Genomic DNA, 24,184 nt, shown 5'->3' on the forward strand with positions numbered 1-24,184 from the left:
GCCAAGTATCACATAGCCAAAATAAATTGTCTTTTTTTTAACACTGAGTAAATGTGAATGTTAATTTTTATATAATTCTTAGAATTTATAAAATATAGGTATTTGATCAGTCCCACTGAAAGGAAAAACAATCAGTTCGATACTAAGATAAACTCTGGTACTAGTTATGTAATGCTAATTAAGTGGATTAAAATTTACTTACTGTTAAAAATATAAAAAGAATCCCTAAAACCTAAGACACATTGTAAGTTTAAAAAAAGAGAAATGGTGCAATAAAATAATCCTCCAAATAAAAGATTTACGCACAGCAAAACCAACTGCTTGACTCTGTATAATTCATGTATTTATCCTTTCAACAGATACTTATTGATTCCCTTACAGTAAATAGAAAAAAGTCTGTGTCTTTAAACAGCTTAAATTTTACTGGGAAAAATAGTTCTTACAAGAAAAGAAATAAGCAAGATAATTTCAGATTGTAGTAATTCCTTGAAGGAAATAAACAGGTAAGATGGAGCATTAGTTAAGGCAGCCACTTTGGGTGGGCTGCTTAGGAAAGGCCTTTCAGAGAAGTTGATTTTTGAGCTAAAGAATCGGAAAAAAAGCTCTGTGAGTATCGGGGCTGGGGGACACATGTTCTAGGCAGAGAGAACAAATGTGAAGGCTGGAAATAGTGAGTGAGGACTTGGTATGAGAAAATATTGGGAGAGAAGGGTGAGATTATTCAGGGCACAATAGGCCATAGCCAAGACTGGAGTTTTTGGAAGAGCCACTGAAAATTTTAAAGAGGAGGGATAAAATCTGATCTATGGTTTTAAAACATCTGACTGTTGTATGAATTATAGTTAGTAGGGAGGCAAATGGAGAGGCTAGGAGACCAAGATACTATAGTAACATGGAAGTGAGGCAGTGGGATCATAGACACTGAGGAAGGCAGTGGAGGCGGAAAGGAGTTGAGGCAGAGTAGCCATCTCCTGGTGACCGAGAGCAAGGAACCCAGAATGAACATCACCCCTAGGATGCTCACTTATCCCTAAAGAGGAAAACAAAAATTAACAGAGCACAAGCCTTAATGAAGAAGTAATCAAACTAAAGAGGCATGAACTACTTACATTAAGTCATTTAGGTATTTCCATCCTACAACTGAGGAGTAGGACTCTCACACCTAACTAAGGAATTTCAGAGATTCAGTCCACCTGTACTACTTGTCTAAGCTCTGCCTAAGACCTTCTAATGAAAAAGATCTAACTATGGATTGTTTCTCCCAAGCTGGATCTGCATCTTATTTCTCTGTTTCCAACACACAGTATAGTACCTCTAGGAGCAGAGTAAGCCAAAGCTGGTCAAATTTAACATCAGTTTCTCCTCTTAGTTTTTTTTTTTTTTTTTTTTTTTGCGGTACGTGGGCCTCTCACTGTTGTGGCCTCTCCCTTTGCGGAGCACAGGCTCCAGACGTGCAGGCTCAGCGGCCATGGCTTACGGGTCCAGCTGCTCCGCAGCATGTGGAATCTTCCCGGACCAGGGCACCAACCCATGTCCCCTGCATCGGCAGGTGGACTCTCAACCACTGCGCCACCAGGGAAGCCCCTCCTCTTAGTTTTTTTCAGCAGATATGAAGGGCCTATTATATGTAGGGACTCTTTTATATTCTTTACATAAATTATTCTATTAGTTCATACAGAAACTCTGTTAAGCTATCATTACTGTTGTTGTTAAGAAGGCCCCCTTTTTACAGACAAAGAAACTAAGGTTGGTTAGGAGATATTAACCATCTGGATGTGAATCACAGTTAGTGAGGCAGAATTAGAATCCAAACCTATATCTGTTGTGTTTTAAAACTTCTGCTTTTTCATAACATTGTGCTGCCTTATTGATCAGAAACCAAATTGATAAATCATTTAGGGCTGTATGTTTTTTGGCTCTTTCTAGCAGGCCTTCATTTAGTGAAAAGTGAGATTAGTGAAAAATGGTGACAGAGAAATATAAAGACATTAAAGAGACATATTCATTTATCCCTGATAAATTAATAAAGGTACAGTGTGTCCTAAATAAATAACTCTGCCAACCGATAGGAGGAAGCTCTCCAACAGGCCTTGAGAATATCAGATTATTCAGGACAGAGCAAATCAGGTGACAGATGAAAGGCATATTGTGTGTTATACTAATACACTTGCAAAGCACCACACTATGTATAGAAAGGTCAAAAATGATGGACCAAAGCCAAGATTGTTGGAAGGTTTGACTTTAGGGTCTTGAGAAGGGGAGGAGAAAACAAATGTGAGTGCAAGAGTAATATCCATGTTGGTTTTCTCAATCACCTTTGATGCTTGTAAACTAGAGTCCTGGGATGGCCTCATCCCACCCCCAAGACCTTCTGGAGAATGGGAACTGCCTGTTTAACAAACGTTCCCAGGTGATTTGGGTACCACGTAGGTAATGGACCACATCTTGGGAGAATACTGATTTAGTCCACTCTGTTTAATTTACAAAGCATCATGAGGCTCATCAAGGAAAATGGTTATCCAAAGTTGTAGCACTCTTTTTCTTTTTGTTAGAGTTTATGCTAAATCAGTCTCCTTTAGGCCCAGTGCTGTCTTCTTTGAGACAGATTTAATTTTTCCAGCTCAGTCATGGACGAGCTAACAGCATGTATCATTGATATTTCTCTTCTAGAATCACAACCACAGCTGCCTGCATGATGGACCTGAGGCGGTACCCACTGGATGAACAAAACTGCACCTTGGAAATTGAAAGCTGTAAGTTTTTCTGACAATCCAGTTTGACTGAACTTGGCTTTAAGGTTCTCCTTGGGCAAAGGTCTCCTACCCTGGTTCACATCCAGACCACAAGTCCTGCAAAGGTTGTGCTAGTGTGCCAAATTTGGTGGAGGGAGGTGCTCACAGTGTCTTCCCTCAGTCATGCGGCCACCCTCTTAGTGTCATCCCTAAGTCCCTGGGAGGGATGTGTAGGGAAGCAGTAATCTAGCAATAAAAGGAAGATACTAAGAGTCTGGAAGGAGACCAAGGGCTATTTCAGGACTTTATTATATGGAATTGGTGCAAATAGCTGCAACAGGCTTGGAAAAATAGGTGGAGATAGCAGCATAACACGGGATGTCCTTATTGCCTTTGCCTTTCACAAATGTTATCTCTGCAATTCATTTCAGAGTAAAAGTGGCCTCTGGATTAGTTAAAACATTCATAGAGTGTGGATTGGTGGAATGTTTTTTATTTTGAGGGACTATTTTCATTGTTTCAAATTTATTTTATATTCTTGCTGAAGGGCATATGATGAGCAAAATTGGTGTATGTGTTTTTTAATTCTCTTTCCTGTGCTGACCTGTTTTACAATGTTGGTGCTTTTCTAGGCCACAGTTTCAGCATCCTTCTTGACGATTCAGTCACCTACCCTGTTGACTGGGCTAAAGCATCTATTTCATAACCCATTTCCTTTTCAGAGGTCACACAGAGAGGTCGTTTGAGGTGGAGTAGGATTTCAAATCCTTTTTCTCTCTCAATTCTTTGCAATGTTTTCCTATTTAATCCTATCAAACAATTGGAAGCTGATGATTTTATAACCAGCATTCTAGATAATGACTAGCTTGACTGCTTTGTGGATACTCTCAGTCTTTGGGAGGAACTCTAGCCTTGGCGAGCCATGAAACTCTAAATCACTGCTCTGAGCAGAAATACTGCATTTATGACATGTTGCTGGTATTTTTACCCATTTCAAAAAATAGTTTCGGGGGATAATTAAATTTATATGCACTTTTTGAAGAACCTGGTTGCATACTTGTATTTCCAAATCATCATTATTTTCACATTAGATCTCTGCCATAAAGAACTATTTAATGAAATTGGTCCAAGGGATTTTGATGATTATTTTTATGTAGATATCTCTCGGATAACTTTGCATTTATGTAACTCATGACACAGTTTAGAGAATAATGTTCTTCAAAGTTCAAATTCTTTGGTTGTTTCAAATCGTTGATGTAAGGATATTTTGAAAAAAGTATGTTGCTGTGTACTACTAATGAATTTTTGTGGTAAGAGCATTTTTTTGTGGTAGAATTTGACTGGAATTTTAAATAATCATAATTGTACATGGTTAAAGCACTTGCACTGATGTTATGTCACTTGCGCCTTTCACAACCCTCATAGTAGTAAACAAGGCCTTTTTATTTTGAAGAACCGATGATGCCTAAGGACACAGGCAGCATCCAAGTGTTCCATGTAATTAAAGTATAATTCTGATATGAATATTCTTTTTGACATGAATATTTAAAAATTAACATGATAACTCCTGGACTTCCCTGGTGACGCAGTGGTTAAGAATCCACCTGCCAATGCAGGAGACACAGGTTGGAGCCCTGGTCTGGAAGATCCCACATGCCGCGGGGCAACTAAGCCCATGTGCCACAACTACTGAAACCCGCATGCCACAACTACTGAAGCCCACATGCCTAGAGCCCATGCTCTGCAACAAGAGAAGCCACCTCAATGAGAAGCCCGTGCACAGCAACGAAGAGCAGCCCCCGCTCACCACAACTAGAGAAAGCCCTCGCACAGCAACGAAGACCCAACGTAACCAAAAATAAATAAATTAATTTAAAAAAACATGATAGCTCTTTAGACTTTTAGAAAGTTTAAGTTTTACAAAGGAGCTTTTACATATCTCACTTCAGTTCACAGTTACCCTGGTAAACAATATAGATTTTTCCAGCTTTTCTGAGATATAATTGACATATGTCATTGTGTGAGTTTAAGGTGTACAGTGTGATGATTTGTTATGTGTATGTATTGCAAAATGATTACCACAATATGGTTAGTTAACACTTTCATCACTTCATATAGTTACCTGTGTGTGTGTGTGTGTATGTGTATGTTAAGAATTTCTAAGATTTACTCTATTAGAAACTTTAAGTATATTGTACAGTATTGTTAACTATAGTCACCATTCTGTAGATTAGATACTCAGATCTTATTCACCTTATGAATGAAAGTTTGTACCCTTTAACTGTTTCTATGAGTTCAGTATTTTTTTAGATTCCACATATAAGTAAGATCATACAGAACTGGTCTTCCTCTCTCTGACTTATTTCACTTAACCTAATGCCCTCATGGTTCATCCATGTTGTCACAAGTGGCAGGATTTCCTTTTTATAGAAGAATAATATTCCATTCTGTGTGTGTGTGTGTGTGTGTGTGTATGTGTGTGTGTGTATCACATCTTCTTTATCCATTCATCCATCAACAGACACTTAGGTTGCCTCTACGTCTTGGCTATTATAAAGAATGCTGCATCAGTTAATCTACAACAAAGGAAGCAAGACTACACAATGGTGGAAAGACAGTCTCTTCAACAAATGGTGTGGGAAGAACTGGACAGCTACATGTAAAAAAATGAAATTAGATCACTCTTTTACACAAAAATAAGCTCAAAATAGATTAAAGACCTAAATGTGAGACTGGACACTATAAAACTCCTAGAGGAAAACATAGGCAGAACACTCTCTGACATAAATCGCAGCAATATCTTTTTCAATCCATCTCCCAGAATAATGGAAATAAAAACAAAAATAAACAAATGAGACCTAATTAAACTCAAAAGTTTTTGAACATCAAAGGCAACCATAAAGAAAACAAAAAGACAACCCACAGATTGGGAGAAAATAGCTCATGAGTCTTAATATCATCAGAACAAACAACCCAATCAAAAAATGTGCAGAAAACCTGAATAGACATTTCTCCAAACAAGACATACAGATAGGCAAGAGGCACATGAAAAGATGTTTAATATCGCTAATTATTAGAGAAATGCAAGTCAAAACTACAATGAGATATCACCTCGCACCAGTCAAAACAGCTATCATGAAAAAATCTCTAAATAATAAATGCTGGAGAGGGTGTGGAGAGAAGGGAGCCTTCCTACACTGTTGGTGGGAATGTAAATTGATACAGCCACTATGGAGAACAGTATGGAATTTCCTTAAAAAACTAAAAATAGAGCTACTGTATGACCCTGCAATCCCACTTCTGGGCATGTATCTGGAGGAAAACATGGTCTGAAAGGATGCACTCACCCCCGTGTTCATTGCAGCACTGTTTACAATAGCCAAGACATGGAAGCAACCTAAATGTCCATCGACAGAGGAATGGATAAAGAAGATGTGGTACATGTATACAATGGAATATAACTCAGCCATTAAAAAGAATGAAATAATGCCATTTGCAGCAACATGGACAGACTTAGAGATTGTCATACTGAGTGAAGTAAGTCAGACAGAGAAAGAGAAATACTGTATGATAGCCATTATATATGGAATCTAAAAAAAAATAATACAAATGAACTTATTTACAAAACAGAAACAGACTCATAGACTTAGAGAACGAACTTATGATTACCGGGCAGAAGGGTGGGAGGAAGGGATAGTTAGGGAGTTTGGGATGGACATGTACACACTGCTATATTCAAAATGGATAACAAACCAGGGCCTACTGTATAGCACAGGGAACTCTGCTCAATGTCATGTGGCAGCCTGGATGGGAGGGGAGTTTGGGGGAGAATGGATACATGTATATGTATGGCTGAGTCACTTTGCTATGCACCTGAAGCTGTCACAACTTTGTTCATTGGCTATACTCCAATATAAAATAAAAAGTTTAAAAACAAAAAGAATGTTGCAATGAACATGGTTGTACAGGAACTTCTTAGCGCTAGTGATTTAATTTCTTTTGGATATGTACCCAGAAGCAGGATTGCTGGATCATATGGTAGTTCTGGTTTTAATTTTTTGAGAAACTTCCATACTGTTTTCCATAGTGACTATACTAATTTACATTCTTATCATCAGTGTACAAGATTCCCTGTTTTTCACATCCTAGCTAGCAAGCACTTATCTCTTGTCTTTTTTATGATAGCCATTCTAACAAGTGGGAGGTGGTTGTTCATTGTGGTTCTGATTTGCATTTCCCTGATGCAAATTCTTTTGCATGTGGTTATCCAGTTTTCCCAACACCATTCATGGAATGAGACTATCATTTCTCCATTGAGCATTCTTGACTCCCTTGTCAAATATTAGTTGGCCATATATGTGAGGGTTTATTTCTGGACTCTCAGTTCTGCTTCATTGGTCTATGTGTCTGTTTTTATGACAGACCCATACTGTTTTGATTACTATAGTTTTGTAGGATAGTTTAAAATCAGGAGTGTGATACCTCCAGCTTTATTATTCTTGTTTCAGATTGCTTTGGCTATTCAGAATCTTTTGTTCCATACAAATTTTATGATTATTTGTTCCATTTCTGTAAAAACTGCCATTGGAATCTTGGTAAGTATTGCATTGAATCTATAGATGGCTTTGGGTGGTGGATATTTTAACAATATTAATTCTTCTGATTCATGAACATGGGATATCTTTCCATTTATTTGAATCTTCTTTAGTTTCTTTCATCAATGTTTTATAGATTTCATTGTACAGATCTTTAACCTCCTTGATCAAGCATTCCTTATCTCTAAGTATTGTATTGTTTTTGATGCTCCTGTGAAGAGGATTGTTTTCTTAATTTCATTTTCAGATAGTTTATTGTTAGTGTATAAAATTACAACTGATTTTTTTTTTTTTTTTTTTTTTTTTGCTGTACGCGGGCCTCTCACTGCTGTGGCCTCTCCCGTTGCGGAGCACAGGCTCCGGACACACAGGCTCCGCGGCCATGGCTCGTGGGCCCAGCCGCTCCGCGGCATGTGGGATCTTCCGGGATCGGGGCACGAACCCGTGTCCCCTGCATCGGCAGGCGGACTCTCAACCACTGCGCCACCAGGGAAGCCCACAACTGATTTTTATATGTTAATTTTGTATACTGCAACTTTATTGAATTAGTTTGTTCTAGCAGCTTTTTGGCAGTCTTTAGGGTTTTCTATATGCAAGATCATATCACCTGCCAACAGAGACAGTTTTACTTCTTTCTTTCTAATTTGGATCTCTTTTATTTCTTTTATTCTTGCTTGATTTCTATGGCTAGGACTTTTAGTACTGTGTTGAATAGGAGTTGTGGGTGGGCCCCCTTATTTCTGATCTGAGAGGAAAAGCTTTCAGCCTCTCATCATTGAGTATGATATGAGCTGTGGGCTTGTTATACAATGGCCTTTATTATATTGACGTACATTCCTTCTAACCTAATTTGTCAAGGATTTTTATCAGGAAAAAGTGTTGATTTTTTTAATGCTTTTTCTGCATCTATTGAGTTAATTGTATTATTTTTACCTTTCGTTTTGATTTGCATATGCTGAATCATCCTTGCATCCCAGAGCTGAATCCCACTTGCTCATGGTGTATGATTTTTCCAATGTGCTGTTGAATTTGGTTTGTTAGTATTTTGTGGAGGATTTTTGCATCTATATGTATCAAGGATATTAGCCTGTAGTTTTCTTTTCTTGCAGTATCTTAATCTGACTTTGGTGTCAGGGTAATCCTGGCCTTGTAAAGTGAGTTTGGGAGCATTCCTTTCTCTTTAATTTTTTTGAATAGTTTAAGAATAATTGGCATTAATTCTTCTTTGAATGCTTGGTAAAATTCACCAGTGAAAACATTTGGTTCTGGTCTTTTCTTTGTTGGGAAGTTTTTCATTACTGATTAAATCTTTTTACTTATCTCTTACTTGTAATTGGTTTGTTCATATTTTCTTTTTCTTCATGACTCAGTATTAGTAAATTGTATGTTTCTAGTAATTTATCCATTTCTTCTAGATTAATTTATTGGCATACAACTGTTCCTAGTAGTCTTATGACCCTTTGTATTTCTGTGGTATCAGCTGGAATGGAATGTCTCCTCTTCCATTAATAATTCTGTTTATTTGTGCCCTTTTTTTTCTTGTTTAGTCTAGCTAAAGGTTTGTCAGTTTTGTTTATCTTTTCAAATACCCAACTCTTAATCTCCTTGATCTTCTATGATTGTTCTATTTTCATTGGTATCCTGTTTTCTATTTTATTTATTTCTGATCTAATCTTTATAATTTCCTCTTTCTGCCAATTTTGGGCCTAGTTTTTTCTTCTTTTCCTAGTTCCTCAAGGTATGTTAGGTTGTTTATTTGAGAACTTTATGTTTTTCTTGATACATGAGTTTACAGCTATGAACATTCCTCTTGGAACAGTTTTTTTTTTTTTTTTTTTTTTTGCGGTACACAGGCCTCTCACTGTTGTGGCCTCTCCCATTGCAGAGCACAGGCTCCGGATGTGCAGGCTCAGTGACCATGGCTCACGGGCCCAGCTGCTCCGCGGCATGTGGGATCTACCCGGACCGGGGCACGAACCTGTGTCCCCTGCATCGGCAGGCAGACTCTCAACCGCTGCGCCACCAGGGAAGCCCCTTGGAACAGTTTTTGTTGCATTCCATAAGTTTTGTTACATTGTGTTTCTGTTTCATTTGTCTCAAAAATTTTTTTTCACTTTTGATTTATTCTTTTATACATTGATTGTTCAGGATTATGTTGTTTTATTTCACATATGTGTGCATTTTCCAGCTTTCCTCCTGTTATTGATTTCCAGTTTCATACCATTGTGGCAGGAAAAGATACTTGATATAATTTCTATCTTCTTGAATTTTTTGAGACTTGTTTTGTGACCTAGCATATAATATATACTAGAAAATGTTCTGTGCATGCTTGAGAAGAATGTATATTCTGTTGCTGTCAGGTGGAATGTTCTATATGTCTCTTAGGTCCATTTGTTCTACAGCATTGTTCAAATCTACTGTTTCCTTATTGATTCTTGGTCTGGGTGCTCTAATCATTGTTAAGAGTGGAGTATTAAAGTCCCCAACTATTATTGTATTCCTGTTTATTTCTCCTTTTAGTTCTATTAGTATTTGCTTTATATATTAAGGTGCTCTAATGTTGCATATATATTTACAATTGTTATATCTTGATAAATTGACCCCTTTATCATTATATAATGACCTTCTTTGTCTCCTGTGGGCATTTTAGTTTAAAATCTATAAGGTAGGTATTAATATTTCTGTCTTTACAGCTGGAGAAACAGACTCAAAGAAGTAAAGTGATTTGCCCAAGATTATGCAGCTACTGATTGGCACAATTTCTCTATACTGATGTGGTAATTGTTAGCTGATTTATCTTAGTAAAGCCCCTGATTTTGTAGGGACCAGATTAACCAGAAGGTCTGTATTCTAAAAATTGAACAAATAGCCTATCCTTATGAAAAATTGGAGTTTATTCGTATTTAGTCAGACAGTGAATCATTGTTATAGAGAATAAAACATGGTGTTATATTAGTAACATGTGTGATATTATTATAAGTATATAGTTAACTAATTATATTGAAATAAATTTAGGATCCTATCCCTTAAACAACTAGCTTTGAAGTTGATGCCTGACATTTCACCTTATTTATCATTTCTTTCTGTTAAACAAACTCTAGGCATTCATCCATTCTCCTGCTCCCTCTCCCCTCCCCCCTTCTCCTTACTTCCTTCTTCTCTTCCCTCCTTCCCCTCTTTATTTCCCTTGCTACCTCTCTCAAATGCAAATGAGCCTAATAGTTGCATTACTAAATCACTATCATCTTGTCTCCATATCAACAATTAATATATTGGTTCCATTCCAGGATAATATAACTTGATTCTGGGAAGCTTAGAGTAGGAGAATATTAGGATTGAGTTTATTGTTAATTCATTCATGCTTTCATTCATTCAAGAATTTATTTATTCATTAAATATTAATTGAGCACTAATTATATACCAGGTATTGTAATAAACTCTAGAGACATAATGGTGAACAAAAAAAGACAGTATCTCTGCCCTCCTTTATTATAATGAGGAAGATAGATATTATTTAAATAACACATATATGAATATAAAAATTGCATTAGTGAAAAGTGCTACCAAGATGAAATATTTAGTTCTTTAAGATCTTAAAGGAAGATTAGAGCAAGCCTTGAAATAAAGTGCTGAGGAATCTAGAAGGCCAGTATGGACTATGCTTACTTTATAACTTTTCTTAAATTTAGAGGGATGGAGAAGCTCTGTAGAATTAATGGGATTTGCTGAACTAAATGGGGACCTGATAATATTTACCACCATATAGGCAATGAAACCTAATTGCCAAAATAAAAAGGAGAAATCCATCTCCAGGTACTTCCATTCTTTTCACTTAGAGCTAGTTCTCCTTACTTTATACCTACATGCTTCTGTTACCTGTGTGGTCAGCTACATCATGCTTTATCCACATAATTTATATGTATATGTCTGTATGTTTCTCTAAATCTTTCAGTCAGTTTGGAAAAGGTATACTGGAATACTCACCTATATTTCTAGGGAAATGCCACCCTAAAAGCGCCAAATGATGACAAAGTTACAAGCTAGCCTATATAAATAAAGTTCTTTTGAACTTTGCTGTTTAGGAATAAGATGAATTCTAATAAAGAAACAATAAATTGTCCCAGGTGTGCTGATGCTTTGGAACGTATGATGCTGCCAAATATAATTTAAGAGTATTAGGACAAGTCAAAGACTTATCTCTTTTTAAAAATATATAGAGTTCAAATTATGTTACAGAGACACAACATTCCATTATACTACAAGGCCACTTAGTATGTTTCATTCGGGAATGAAAAGTACTGGAAAAAGGGTGAGGGGAGTATTACATATCTTTAAAAGGGGAATAGTTAGGAGTTTCCTCTGTTGTATGCTGAGCTAGTTCAGCTTTTCAATACCAGTATCAGCTACATGGTCCCTCGCCCCTCCTCAGAAGGGTAAGGCTGTCTTATACAGTCTTCATCCCCATATCCAAGTCCTCCAATTGGGACATGTGAGCTGCTTGTCTGAAAGGAACTATGGAATCTTCTCAACTGGATCCATTGACAGTCTGCTCACATTACCAAAATGCAAAGGTTCCTTTTTTTCTCATTTGTGTGTTTTTATTTCAGCCTGTCTCTGGGTGATTTGGACTGGACAGTGTCAGCATCCCAGAGAATAAGATCAGTGCTCTGTTTCTGAGGGGTGTTGATTGTTTGGTCAAGCTCAGCCTTAGTGTGATCCACAGTGAATTAGAGAGTGTAGAAATTTCTCAGCAGCTTTTTCATAGACAGCTTCATAGGACTATGCCAAGTGTTTACCGAGACAGCCAGTCAGGCATCTCCTTTTAGGCTCTTAAAAAAAAATTCTACTACTGCCCTTTGTGGCAACATCAGAAACCAGTTCTTGCTGGCCTCTCATAGTCACTGACTACCAGAATGACATGGAGAATGTCACCCTACTTAGCTGAGCCTTGGTTTCCTCACAGATAAAATGGGGATAATAATATCTACCACCTGAAGTTCTTATGAGGATTAAAAACCTAATATAGATAAAGAATGTAGCACTTTGCTTGGTACATGGTAGACATCTAAATAAACAGTAACTTCAGTAATTAGTAATTATTTTTATAACATTAATTTTTGATTATTATATATAAAAAGTCCCACACTGCCATAGATCTTCCCTAATTTTGAGATCTAGTAAATCCAGCCAAGAGGAGACCCAAAGCACAGCATTGCTCTTGTCAACCTTTGTAGATCTTCATCTGGCCCTTGATTTTATTTTCCAAGCAAATTTCATTGTCTGTAGGGCTATCTACTTCCTCATAGATTGTCTCAGCCAGCTGTGCCTACAGTATAAAGTACAAATTAATTTCTTTTACTTCTTCCAAAAGGAAAAGAATTAGTAACTAGCTTCAAAGTCCAAAGAGGGAGATTTAATAGTTCTTCGACATCTGTACTTAGATGAAGTGAAAGGATAGTTCATTTTTAAATATAATCCATTTATGGTTTTGTTAACATTTAAGCAGGTCCAGAGAAGACAGTCATCACCTGCTCAACATCTAAAGCCTCTGTGGTCAAATATGAAAAGGTCCCTGTGAGGGTGTTGGAACAGGCATCTCTTCTTCCTAGCGATATTCACCATGCTTTAGGAAGCAGAAAATATAAATGTGCTTGTTGTCATCTTATTAAATTCCAATTGAATATCATATAAAAACATCTTCCTATTAGGATATTGTTGGAATAAAAACTCTAATTTTCAACTGATGGATTCTAAATAATTCTTATTAAAGAAGTCAATGTAGATGGATACATTTAAGCAGCTTGGATAGTGAATCCAAATTTACTATGGCACAGGGTGAATGTATTATTTTAAGCTGGTTTTGATCCTTTTATTATTTTTTTAATATTTTAATTTTATTGGAATATAGTTGATTTACAGCACTATGTTAGTTTCAGGTGTACAGCAAAGTGATTCAGTTATACAGATATTCATTCATTTTTAGATTCTTTTCTCATATAGATTATCACAGAATACTGAGTAGAGTTCCCTGTGCTATATGGTAGGTCTTTGTTGGTTATCTATCTTATATATAATAGTGTGTGTATGTTCATCCCAAGCTCCTGATTTATCCCTGGCCCCCATGTTTCCCTTCTGGTAACCATAAGTTTGTTTTCAATATCTGTAAGTCTGTTTTGTAAATAAGTTCATTTGTATCTTTTAAAAAAATAGATTCCACATATGACTGATATCATATGATATTTGTCTTTCTGTCTGACTTAGTTCTCTTAGTATGATAGTCTCTAGGTCCATCCATGTTACTGCAAATGATATTATTTCATTCTTTTTTATGGCTGAGTAATATTCCATTGTATATATGTACCATATCTTCTTTATCCACTCCTCTGTCTTTGGACATTTAGGTTGCTTCCGTATCTTGGCTATTGTAAATAGTGCTGCAGTGAACATTGGGATGTGTGTATCCTTTTGGATTATGGTTTTCTCTGCATGTACGGAGGGCGAATATTTTGGATCCAGGTTATGCTATGTGCTGGTCAATATTTCAGTAGATATACATACAGAATTTTAAGAACTTAGAAAACAAAAAGAGAGCATTGTGTTTATCCACTCCCAAAGTGAAAATTAGTGACACTTTATAGTATGTCAGTAGGTTAAAAATACCTTTCACAGAGGAAGTGGTGATGAGATAGGGTTTTAAGCTCATGGGGGATGGTGGATGAGAAGACATGCATTGAATACAGATGCCATCTGGCATGGGTTCCTCCAGCTCACAAAACAGGTCACTTAGCTTCTTCAAGCTGTGGTTTCTCATCTGTACAATATTTTGATACCTTGTAGGTAATGAGATAATCAAGACAGAGATCTTTGTACAATGCTTGGTACTGATATTTCCATCAGTAGCAGCTGTTCTCATTATAGCATGATTATTATCATTATTAAATTATACCTGGAATATTGTGCTCAGTTAGAGGCACAACATTTTTAAAAGGGATATTTAGCGATCAGAAAACTAAAATATGAGTGACACATAAACCACGGATTATGAAGAACCAGTAAAAGAAAGTAGAGGAGGGACATATTTCCCTTGAGGAAGGGAAGCTAGGAGAGGGAGGGTGGCAGTGTTTAAACAGGATAGCTATTTTCAAATCACTACAGACTTTCCTCTTAAAAGAGCACACTATGTCTGCCCTAAGGGCAAAACTAGATTAATGGTAAAAGACGCCAAAAGGCAATTTTTTTACTGGAATATATTTAAAAAAAGAAGGAAAGAAAGAAAAGTTCGTAGCAGTTGCAGCTGGTTAAAAAAATCCAGTAGGTTGCTGTGTTCTGTAAAACCATTTTCTAGGAAAGAAGGAATTCTTGCATTGGGCAAGTGGTGGGATTATATAATTTCTAGGGAGCTCTGGGTTGATGTTTACTTGGCATCAGCAAAAATATGTAGGACTTTAGTTAAAGGACATTTAGGAAATCACTGGTTTATGTGAAGATGCAGCTCCCATATGCATATACCTCTGGGAGCAGTGCTATTTAGGAAATATGAAAATCATATCCCTGCTAAGATTTTAAGTAGCATGATGTGTTGTTTTGCTGATAGTCTGTTGCCATGTTGCTGGCAATCTTCCTTTTCTTAGGTTTTCCTCACAGGAATACATTTTACAGTTGCATCTGTGAGGAATCAGTCTAAGGCCCCCATGTTTTCCCATCTTTCTAAATAATCTTAGAACCCCCTTGAGGTTTTTGATCAGTCTCCTTAATGCTTTAAGAAGTATCAGAACAGAAGAAAATGTATGTGTGCATGTGTCTGTGTCTGTGGGGAGGTGGTGGTAAATGATGAAGCTACCAGATATTTCAGGTGATCCTCATATTATTTCAAATAAGAAAAATATTCTTGTGACATTCAGGTGAGGGTTCGACATAATTATTTATCAAGAGGAAAGCAAATGCATTGCAAACGCTCCATGGTGTCATGGTATACACATCGAGCCACTGACCTGTTTTGATATTTTCTTGAAGTTTATCTAGTACTGTGGAAGTAGGAGGTTTGTCTTCCATTCCTTGCGGTGTGGAGATATCTTGTTAGGTGTGATCTTCGTTTAACAATTATTAGTCCCATGTGACCATAGACAAGTACCGGGATGTGTGTTTAGAATATCTGGCACCTCACGCAGATATTATTTGTGACCTTCATGTATCTCTGGACTTTGACTTCCGCCCTTTCAATTCTTCCACCGTTAGAAAGTAGAGTAGTGACTTGGATATCCAGGGTGTACCTTTTTTTCAAATTTATTTTATTGAAGTATAGTTGATTTACAGTGTTGTATTAATTTCTGCTCTGTAGCAAAGTGATTCAGTTACACGTATATACATATATATTCTTTTTCATATTCTTTTCCATTATGGTTTATTACAGGATATTGAATATAGCTCCCCATACTATACAGTAGGACCTTGTTGTTTATCCATTCTATGTATAATAGTTTGCCTCTGCTAATCCCAAACTCCAAATCCATCCCTCCCCCACCCTTCCCCCCTTGGCAACCACAGGTCTGTTCTCTCTGTGAATCTGTTTCTGTTTCATACATAAGTTCATTTGTGTTATATTTTAGATTCCACATATAAGTGGTGATATCCTATGGTATTTGTCTTTCTTTGATGACTTACTTCATTCAGTATGATAATCTCTAGGTCCACATATGTTGCTGCAAATGGCATTATTTCATTCTTCTTTATGGCTGAGTAATATTCCATTATATATATGTACCACATCTTCTTTATCCATTCATGTGTCCATACACATTTAGATTGTATCCATGTCCTGGCTATTGTAAATAGTGCTGCTATGAACATAGGGGTGCATGTATCCTTTGAATTATAGTTTTTTCCAGTTATATGACCAGGAGTGGGATAGCTGGATCATATGACAACTCTATTTTTAGTTTTTTTGGACTGTCCATACTGTTTTCCATAGTGGCTACACCAATTTACGTTCCCACCAACCATGTAGGAGGGTTCCCTTTTCTCCACACTAAAGGGTGCATCTTGATGTTGAGTATGAAAAATGAAAATAGTGAACTCTACAGTTTTTTTACCCCAGAGTAAAAAGAATTTTTTTTTACATTTTTCATTTTCTCTTTCTGTAGTCTCTATTTTTTTCCTCCTGGATCCCAGTAGGTTGACCTTGGATCCCTCATGGCTCTGAACTAAAATTCTTAGATATTTTTCTCTCAACTTTGTAATATTTCTTTTATTCTAAAGAAATTATTACTAGTGAATATTATATTTTGGCAATCATGTTTTCAATTTATAAGACCTCTTCCTTATGCTTTGACTACTAGTTTTCTATAGTCATTTGTTCTCTTTTGGAATGTTCTTTTTAATTTAAATATCAGTTTAAGCTGTTTTACAAGTTTGCTTCTGCTTTCTTCATCTATTTCCTTTTGTGATGATTTATGTTTGTTTATCTTGATCTTTCTTTTTCATGCTGATGGTTTCCCTTATACATCTGCTGATCTTGGTAGTCTATTTATATTTGTAAATAAACAGGTAGTTTGATCAGCTCAGGTTCCTGAGAGAGGTTTTCTGACCTCATGTGAGTTTCCCCAGCACTGTTATATGATTGTTTGCATAACCAGCTTCTTCGCTGAGAAGTGCGGGGCAAGAGGAGAACTGGGCATGCTGATCAGACAACCTCTCTCTTTGTTTTTTAGCTTTTTATTTTATATTAGAGTATAGTTTATTAACAATGTTGTGTTAGTTTCAGGTGTACAACAAAGTGATTCAGTTATACATATACATGTATCTATTCTTTTTCAAATTCTTTTCCCAGTTAGGTTGTTACAGAATATTGAGCCGAGTTCCCTGTGCTACATGGTAAAGACAATTTCTCTCTTTCGTACAGTATGCTAGGACCTTTCACAGGTAACCAAGACTCATCTGAGGCTTAAGCACTTTAGATTATTTCACTCTTTCACTTCTGGAAGGAACTGATGGTACTACCACCTAGCTTTTTTCCCCTCCATTTATAGAGGTGCCAATGGCTATCTGGGGCTCTGCTCTGGTCCTCTCTTCAGCCCAGTGTCTAAACTAGGAATCCAGGCAGTCCCCACTTTGTGTAGGGAGCCTTCTTCCAACATTATCTTGAGTGCAGTCACCAGAGCCAGTTGTAGGAGAAAGATGAAGACTGGTCTACTGGTTCCATGTGGTTCCCACTCTGGGTTTCCTAACTGAGTTTGCAAATTCTCCAGTACATAGGTTCTCACCTTTGCTGCACATGAAATCACCTGAGAAGTTTTTAAAAGTCCAAATGAATGGGCCACACCACAGACCTACTGAATCAGTAATTTTAAAAGCTCCCAGAGTGATGACAATGAACAGCCAAAGTTGAGAAAGCGTGCTCTAGGGGCCTGGTTCTCAGACTTAAGTGGCATGAGAACCTCCTGGAGGGCTTGTTAAAACACAGAGTGTCAGGTCCCATTCCTGGGGTTTCTAAATTAGTGAGTCTGGGATGAGGCCTTAGAATTTGCATTTCTCACAATGCCTTGGTCACACTAATGCTGCAGGTTTGAGGACCACACTGTGAAGTCATGGCTCTAGTATGCTAGTGAGGAGATGGGCTCCCTCCTTTGCATGCCCCCATGTAAAACTTCTTTCTCCACTTGGTTTTCTTTATCTGTGTAACCTCACCTACATCCAAACTTCTGTACATTTTTCAAAATTACTGGCCCATTGGTGGCATACTTTCCTATTTTGTAGGGCTATTATGGATTTTAACTCTTCCTTCCTTTTACAGTTATTTATGAGATTCAAGTAAGACGGGAAAGGTATATATGTCATCTTAAACTGGAACTCTCCTTTTTCATACACATATGTAATCTTTAACTGCCTATACAATTTTCAACCTCATTTTTAAAATTTAAAAGCATATCACAAATACCTTATTTTCTGAAATATTCTCTTATAATTTGTAGTGTCTAATATTGCTTATATAGCTGGACCATAATTTATTTAATCTGTTCTCTATTGTAGAATGTAATTCTACTAGTTGCTTTTTAAATAATGTTATAATTTGTGTACCATCAAAGCTATATTGTTAAATGCAATTATGATTATATATGCATGTGTATAGATATACAGCTCTCAATGTTAAGTGTAAATCAATTAAAATTAAACTAAAAATTCAGTCCACAGTCAGTCCAGGCGTGTAACATGTGCTCAGTAACCATATGTTTATGCCACATTAGACCAGTGAAAATATACAGAACATTTCCACCATCTCAGAAAGGTCTGATAACACTAATATACAAACAAATCCATAGAAGTTGAATAGCTACAACATAGAACATATAAAATTTAAAGTTTTTTGATATGGTTTTATAGGAAATGTATGCATTTCAACTTTCAGGATGAGAGTTTTCTTCACACTTGGTTTACATTCGTGATGACATCTTGTGCAGCTTACAGGTTATATGGAATTTTTTCTAATGTAAAATGAATGGACTAAAAGAGAAAAGAACTTAAAACTTAAGGAGCATTAGAATTACTGTATACACTGTAGGTCAGCCTTTGAGCAAGTATGACGGCAAGGCAGGATATCTATTTTATAAGATGTCAATATCTGGCACATGACTATTTTCTTCTCTTAAATACCATCAGTTGTAAGATTCACCATTACATTAATAAGAATAATAAAATTCCACATTGAATGTACTCATCTCTTGGTAGATATATCCTGATTTCCAAAATGCTGAAATATAAAAGGAACATCAAGCACATTAGAATTGAAGAGGTATAAGAATTTCCTTTTCTTAATTGCAAAGGAATCCATTATTTTATTATTCCTAAGTGGGCAAGCCCCAAAGAAGCAAAATTCAGTGTTATCAAATTAGTATCTGCCAATCTCACTGGTGAAAATCTCCCTGCTTGGTTCATTTTCCTGAACACACCATTAAGCTGTTTCTGCCATGGTGTACAAAGTGAAGCAGTTTATTAAGTGGGTATGTTTACATAGTACCTGCTGGCCTAAAGGGTAGAGTGTGGATAGACTATCTATATTACGCTGGCAGTGATCAAGACTTCCACATGAATCAACAGGTACCTTTGGAATTTAGAGTTTTAAATACAGAGAATTTGGGGAGAAATATTTTATCAGTAGACACAATGCCTTATTGGATTTTTGCTCTGTAACATTGAAAAGACATCAGTATAAATAATATGTGAAACCCCCGTCAATTGAACACACTGGCTGCCATCCCTCACCTGTATTGAGCTGACTTGGTAATTAAATAAGCCCAGAGCCCAAGAGCTGCTCACCCCTCTGACCACATGGTAAGCACAGCTGTGAAGTTTAGGAATGTGCTGGCCCAAGCTCAGCTTGAAGCTCAACGAACAGCAAGGAGCAATTATAAGAAAACTGATTGGCGTTATGGGTTTGTAAAGGTGAATCATTTTCTTAAAAACTAAATGATTCCTAAGTCCCTCAGGACCCTGAGTGTTGGATAAGGCTCTGCTCAAAAACTCACACTGTATAATATTTACCTTTCTGAGAGTCATGGCCACCTTCTTTGATGGTTCTAATGCTCATTTATTTCTTGCTTCGAATTTGCCCATTAGAGTCAAAAATGCAGTTTTAGTGCATGTTGTATATTAAACGTTTTTCTATGGCAAATCTCCTGGAGGGAAGATAGTGGGAGGGGATACAAACTTGTTCACTAGGTTTTCCTTTAGGCTCAGGAGAGGTGCCAACACTGCTGTCATCCTACAAAAACCGTCTCTTCTTGGCTGGACCTCATTTTATACTTGATCCTGGTTAAGTGAAAATGCCACATTTGTGGCTTTCTTAGCATTTTTAGTGAAGGCTAGAGAGCACTTTGTGAAACCTGATGTGAACCTAAGAAGCCAGAGGCATAAATACACCCAAAGCCCTTCCCTGAAGCATTTCCAGAAGACTCATTTTGTATTTGTTTGATAGCTGCAGCCCAGTGAATCCAACTCAGACTGACTGTTCTCACATCCTGAACCTGGCTTCCTATGTTAGCACTTGAAGATATGTTCCTTTCAGTAGGCTTTCAGTACTGCAAACCAAATACCTCTCTCTTTGTGATGGCCCCCAGAGCCTACCGTCTATCCCTGAGCCATTTCCACTGTAGCTGCTACCATGATTATTATGTTTATTGTCATCATGATCACCATCATCTGTAATAGTAACTACCATTTATTAAATGCTTACTTTGTGCCAGATATGGCATTGTGTCTATACAGACATGATGTCACCTAAATCTCGCATGTGGCAGCTACTAATGTTATTTCCTCTTTACAAATGAAGATATGATGTCTTGGGGAAGTTGTGTAACTTACAAAGGCCACACAGGTTAGCACGTGAATGTCTGCTTGAAGAAGATAGGAGTTTGGGATTGACATGTACACACTGCTCTATTTAAAATAGATAACCAACAAGGACCTGCTATATAGCACAGGGAACTCTGCTCAGTGTTCTGTAATAACCTAAATGGGAAAAGAATCTTAAAAGGAATAAATATATGTATATGTATGAATACTATGTTTGAAAAATCCTCTACATTATGAGACAGAACCCACCTCCCATAACAAAAGCTAAAAAAGCCAGAAACTCATTCTCTAGTTTCCCTTGCATCTAGAAGCCACCTTCTTGCAAGACCAAGACACTACCAATTATATAACTTTGAATTGGAAACCATGCAGTAAGAACCAGTGACTGTGGAAAAGTCCACCCTAAATAAAAGGAGGAGCCTTGGCAGTGGATGGGAAGAGGTACTCAAGGACACATGTCAAAGGTGTCCACAATGAGAACTGCACTACCTCTGCCCATGGGGCTGGCAATGATAACTTCACTAAACAAGTTCTGCTATATAATTTTTGATATTTTTCTTGACTGCATAGCTTCCACACTTGGGTCTCTGGTCTTCTATAAGCTGTTCATTATCAGTTTAATAAATGCCTTTCTATTTAATTTAACCCAAGTCAGTTTCTATTGCTTGCATCTAAGAACCTTGATTGCTATGCTTCTTGAAGCAAGGGTTATGTTTGTGTTATCTTTTATCTCCTAGATTGCTTTGCAGATGACAGGAAGTCAGGAGATTCTTCACTAATTTAATTCATTTATTTAACCAAAGTTTACTCTAGGTCCAGATCTTCCCAAAACAAAATAGTGGACTTAGGAATTCCCTAATGTATACGCCCCTCTGTTGGGATTTATCACCCTCCTTGCTCCCAAGCCATTTGGCAAGTGATTTCAGGCTACTTAAATGAAAGTATTAGAGACTTTATGTGAATTGTCCTGTGGCAATTTTTGATAGATAGATAGATAAAATTTGTTGAGCACTTACTAAGTGCTAAGTGCCTTACATTCATTGTCTTATTTTATTATGCCAACCTTATAAGAGTAAGAGATTAAGCAAAGGTCACACACTGAGGCATGGAATCAGGATTCAGTCCCAGATAGTCCATCCCCAGGGACCTAACTCTCAATAAGCATAACCACGCAGCTGTATCTGCTTTAAAAATATAAGAAAGATGATGCTGAAGTCAAATGAACACTAGTGATGGAACTGGGCATTAAGTTAAACTGTTTTAAGGTAGGAAGTTCTAATGCCTTTCAGTCCCTGTAATTAAGGGAAGTGTTTATATTCTGTTGGTTAAGTGTATCTTTCTATCATAATATCCATAAATATATCAATAATCTCTTAAACCATTCCTAGTCACTTTGCTTCTCTAATTTTCTTCTGATAAACAGAAGATTTCTAAAAAGATTTATTTCTCACTAAAAGCAAGCCACTCATTGTTAGATTAATTGATTTCAAATGCTTTTTTAACCACCTTTAGAAATAAATATTTATTATGGATATATGTTCTGAAGCATTTTGTTTGTACATAAACCTCTGACATAAAGTGTTGCTTGAGTCCAAACTTAATCAAATTTATAGCCAAATAATAAAGGTTGGTGGAAATGAGAAAAAATACATTAAGGATGAGCTGACATTGAGTTGAATAATTGTGGCTGTTTTGAATTGTAATTGTATCAGAATCACTTAATATATGAGCAGAAGACAGAGGGTATTACAAATTACTTATGTATGCAAAAAAGTTATTACTTGTATATGTCTTTCCAATTCCCTATTCTCTTCTTAGTGCTTTAAGTAAATAAAGGTCTTGTTAAGTGGCTACAGTTTTCTGGTTGTGAAGATACATTAGCAAAATGTTCCTTAAAGTTTAACAAAAAGACCCTTTTAAGATTTGAAGAAGTATATGCAGTGTAATACTAAATAACAGCTGCTACTTGGAATGTCATTTTGTATGGATTCTTTTAGCTAAACCTTCTACATTGATAATCTTATTTAATCCTCCCAGCAGTTACTTGGGTAGGTACATTGTTATTCCCATTTTACAGATGGGGAAACTGAGGGCTAAAGAATTTAAAACATACATCCAGAAGTGGTGAGATTGAATTCATTTAATCCCAAAAGTCTAATTGCAGAGTCTGATAATTTAGCCATGCTGGTGGTGCTTATTCATTTAGTTAATAAAAACAATACAGGTTTAAGAACACAACTTCAAACTGTAACTGATATTCAGTTAAACACATACTTACTGATACCTTAGTGGGCTTGGGAAACCATGAAACGAATTGGAAGAAATTATGTAAAAAAAAAAAAAAAAAAAGGTGTTGAAGAGCCAACGAAAGGATTTATGATAAGCAAAAGGGGGTTTGTAATTCTCATTTTAACCATTTCTCTCTTTTGAGAAATATGAGACAGTGAGAACGTTTTAATCAGGTTTTCCAGAAAGGAAAAAATAATAATAAAAAAAGAAAAAAACAGATAATCTACCCAATCCTCTTTTGACAAATACGAGATAAATGACACTCCTAAAGCAATGAGAAATCTTCAGTCCCTCTAATCACTCTGCCCTAACATTAAAATCCCAATGGGCCAGGATTCGATTCCTACACCAGGAGGAGTGGATGGAATTTATGTAGACTCAGTGTGGTCTTACTTTTCTAGACCTAATTTCTAACATTTTAAGCTTTTTTTAAAAACCATTATGGGGGTCTATAACTCTAAAACCAAAAATATCTGAGAACAATTTCTGAAGCACAATATGCTACATAGAAAAACTTTTGTCTGAAATGTCCACTTAAAGAAATTAAGGTTTTGTTTTGTTTTTTTCTCTTCTTTTGACTATGGAATGCAGGAAGAGGAGATCAAACAATAAAAGCTCCTCTTTGACTTTCTTTCCTGGACTTTCATAAGTTCCCCGAAAGATGTATCAGTATTAGTAATTGTTATATTCTCACAAACCATAATGAGTTGGTGAGAATTACCTCTTGATGACTGCAAGATAGAACAGGTGTGAGGAGGAGTGAGCAGTCTTGGCCCCTCAGCCTAACCATGCTTTACCTAAGCTCCAGAGAAGGCAGTCCGTGTGCCTGTACCATTTTTGAATAGCCTCAAGAACTTTTTACTTGCTGTTCTCTTTGCCTAGAGTACTTTTCCTCCCTTCCTTGTTTAGCTAACTCCTAGTCATGCTTCAAACCTAAAGTTAAAATTCATTTCTTAGTATATCCTTCTCTAATTTCCCTCTCTCAAAGCACCTGTCCCACTTCTTCATAGCAGTTGTTGCAATTGTGGTATTTATTTGTATTATTTTATAATCAATGTCTGCCTTTCTTTATTGACTGTAAACTCCGTGAGGTGAGCATTGTGTTTACTTATTGTTTTAATCAGACGTCCAAAGTGCTGAGTACAAAGTATTGCAAAACGCAGAAGTATTTGTTGAATAACGGATGGGTGGGGTGGATGGCTAGATGAATGGTTACACGAATAA

At 36.6% G+C, this 24,184-nt stretch overlaps 1 protein-coding gene across 3 annotated transcripts in view; it reads left to right on the forward strand.

Moving 5' to 3' along the window:
* Positions 1 to 24,184, forward strand: part of GABRB2 (gamma-aminobutyric acid type A receptor subunit beta2) — a 287,791-nt gene that overhangs the window by 136,672 nt on the left and 126,935 nt on the right. For all 3 annotated transcript variants that reach the window (XM_060092603.1, XM_060092604.1, XM_060092605.1), the window contains exon 5: positions 2,671 to 2,753. In XM_060092603.1, coding sequence (XP_059948586.1) covers positions 2,671 to 2,753 — 83 coding nt within the window. The remainder of the gene's footprint in view (positions 1 to 2,670; positions 2,754 to 24,184) is intronic.

This window comes from Mesoplodon densirostris, chromosome 3 (genome assembly GCF_025265405.1).
Source record: "Mesoplodon densirostris isolate mMesDen1 chromosome 3, mMesDen1 primary haplotype, whole genome shotgun sequence".
Lineage (NCBI taxonomy): Eukaryota > Metazoa > Chordata > Mammalia > Artiodactyla > Ziphiidae > Mesoplodon > Mesoplodon densirostris.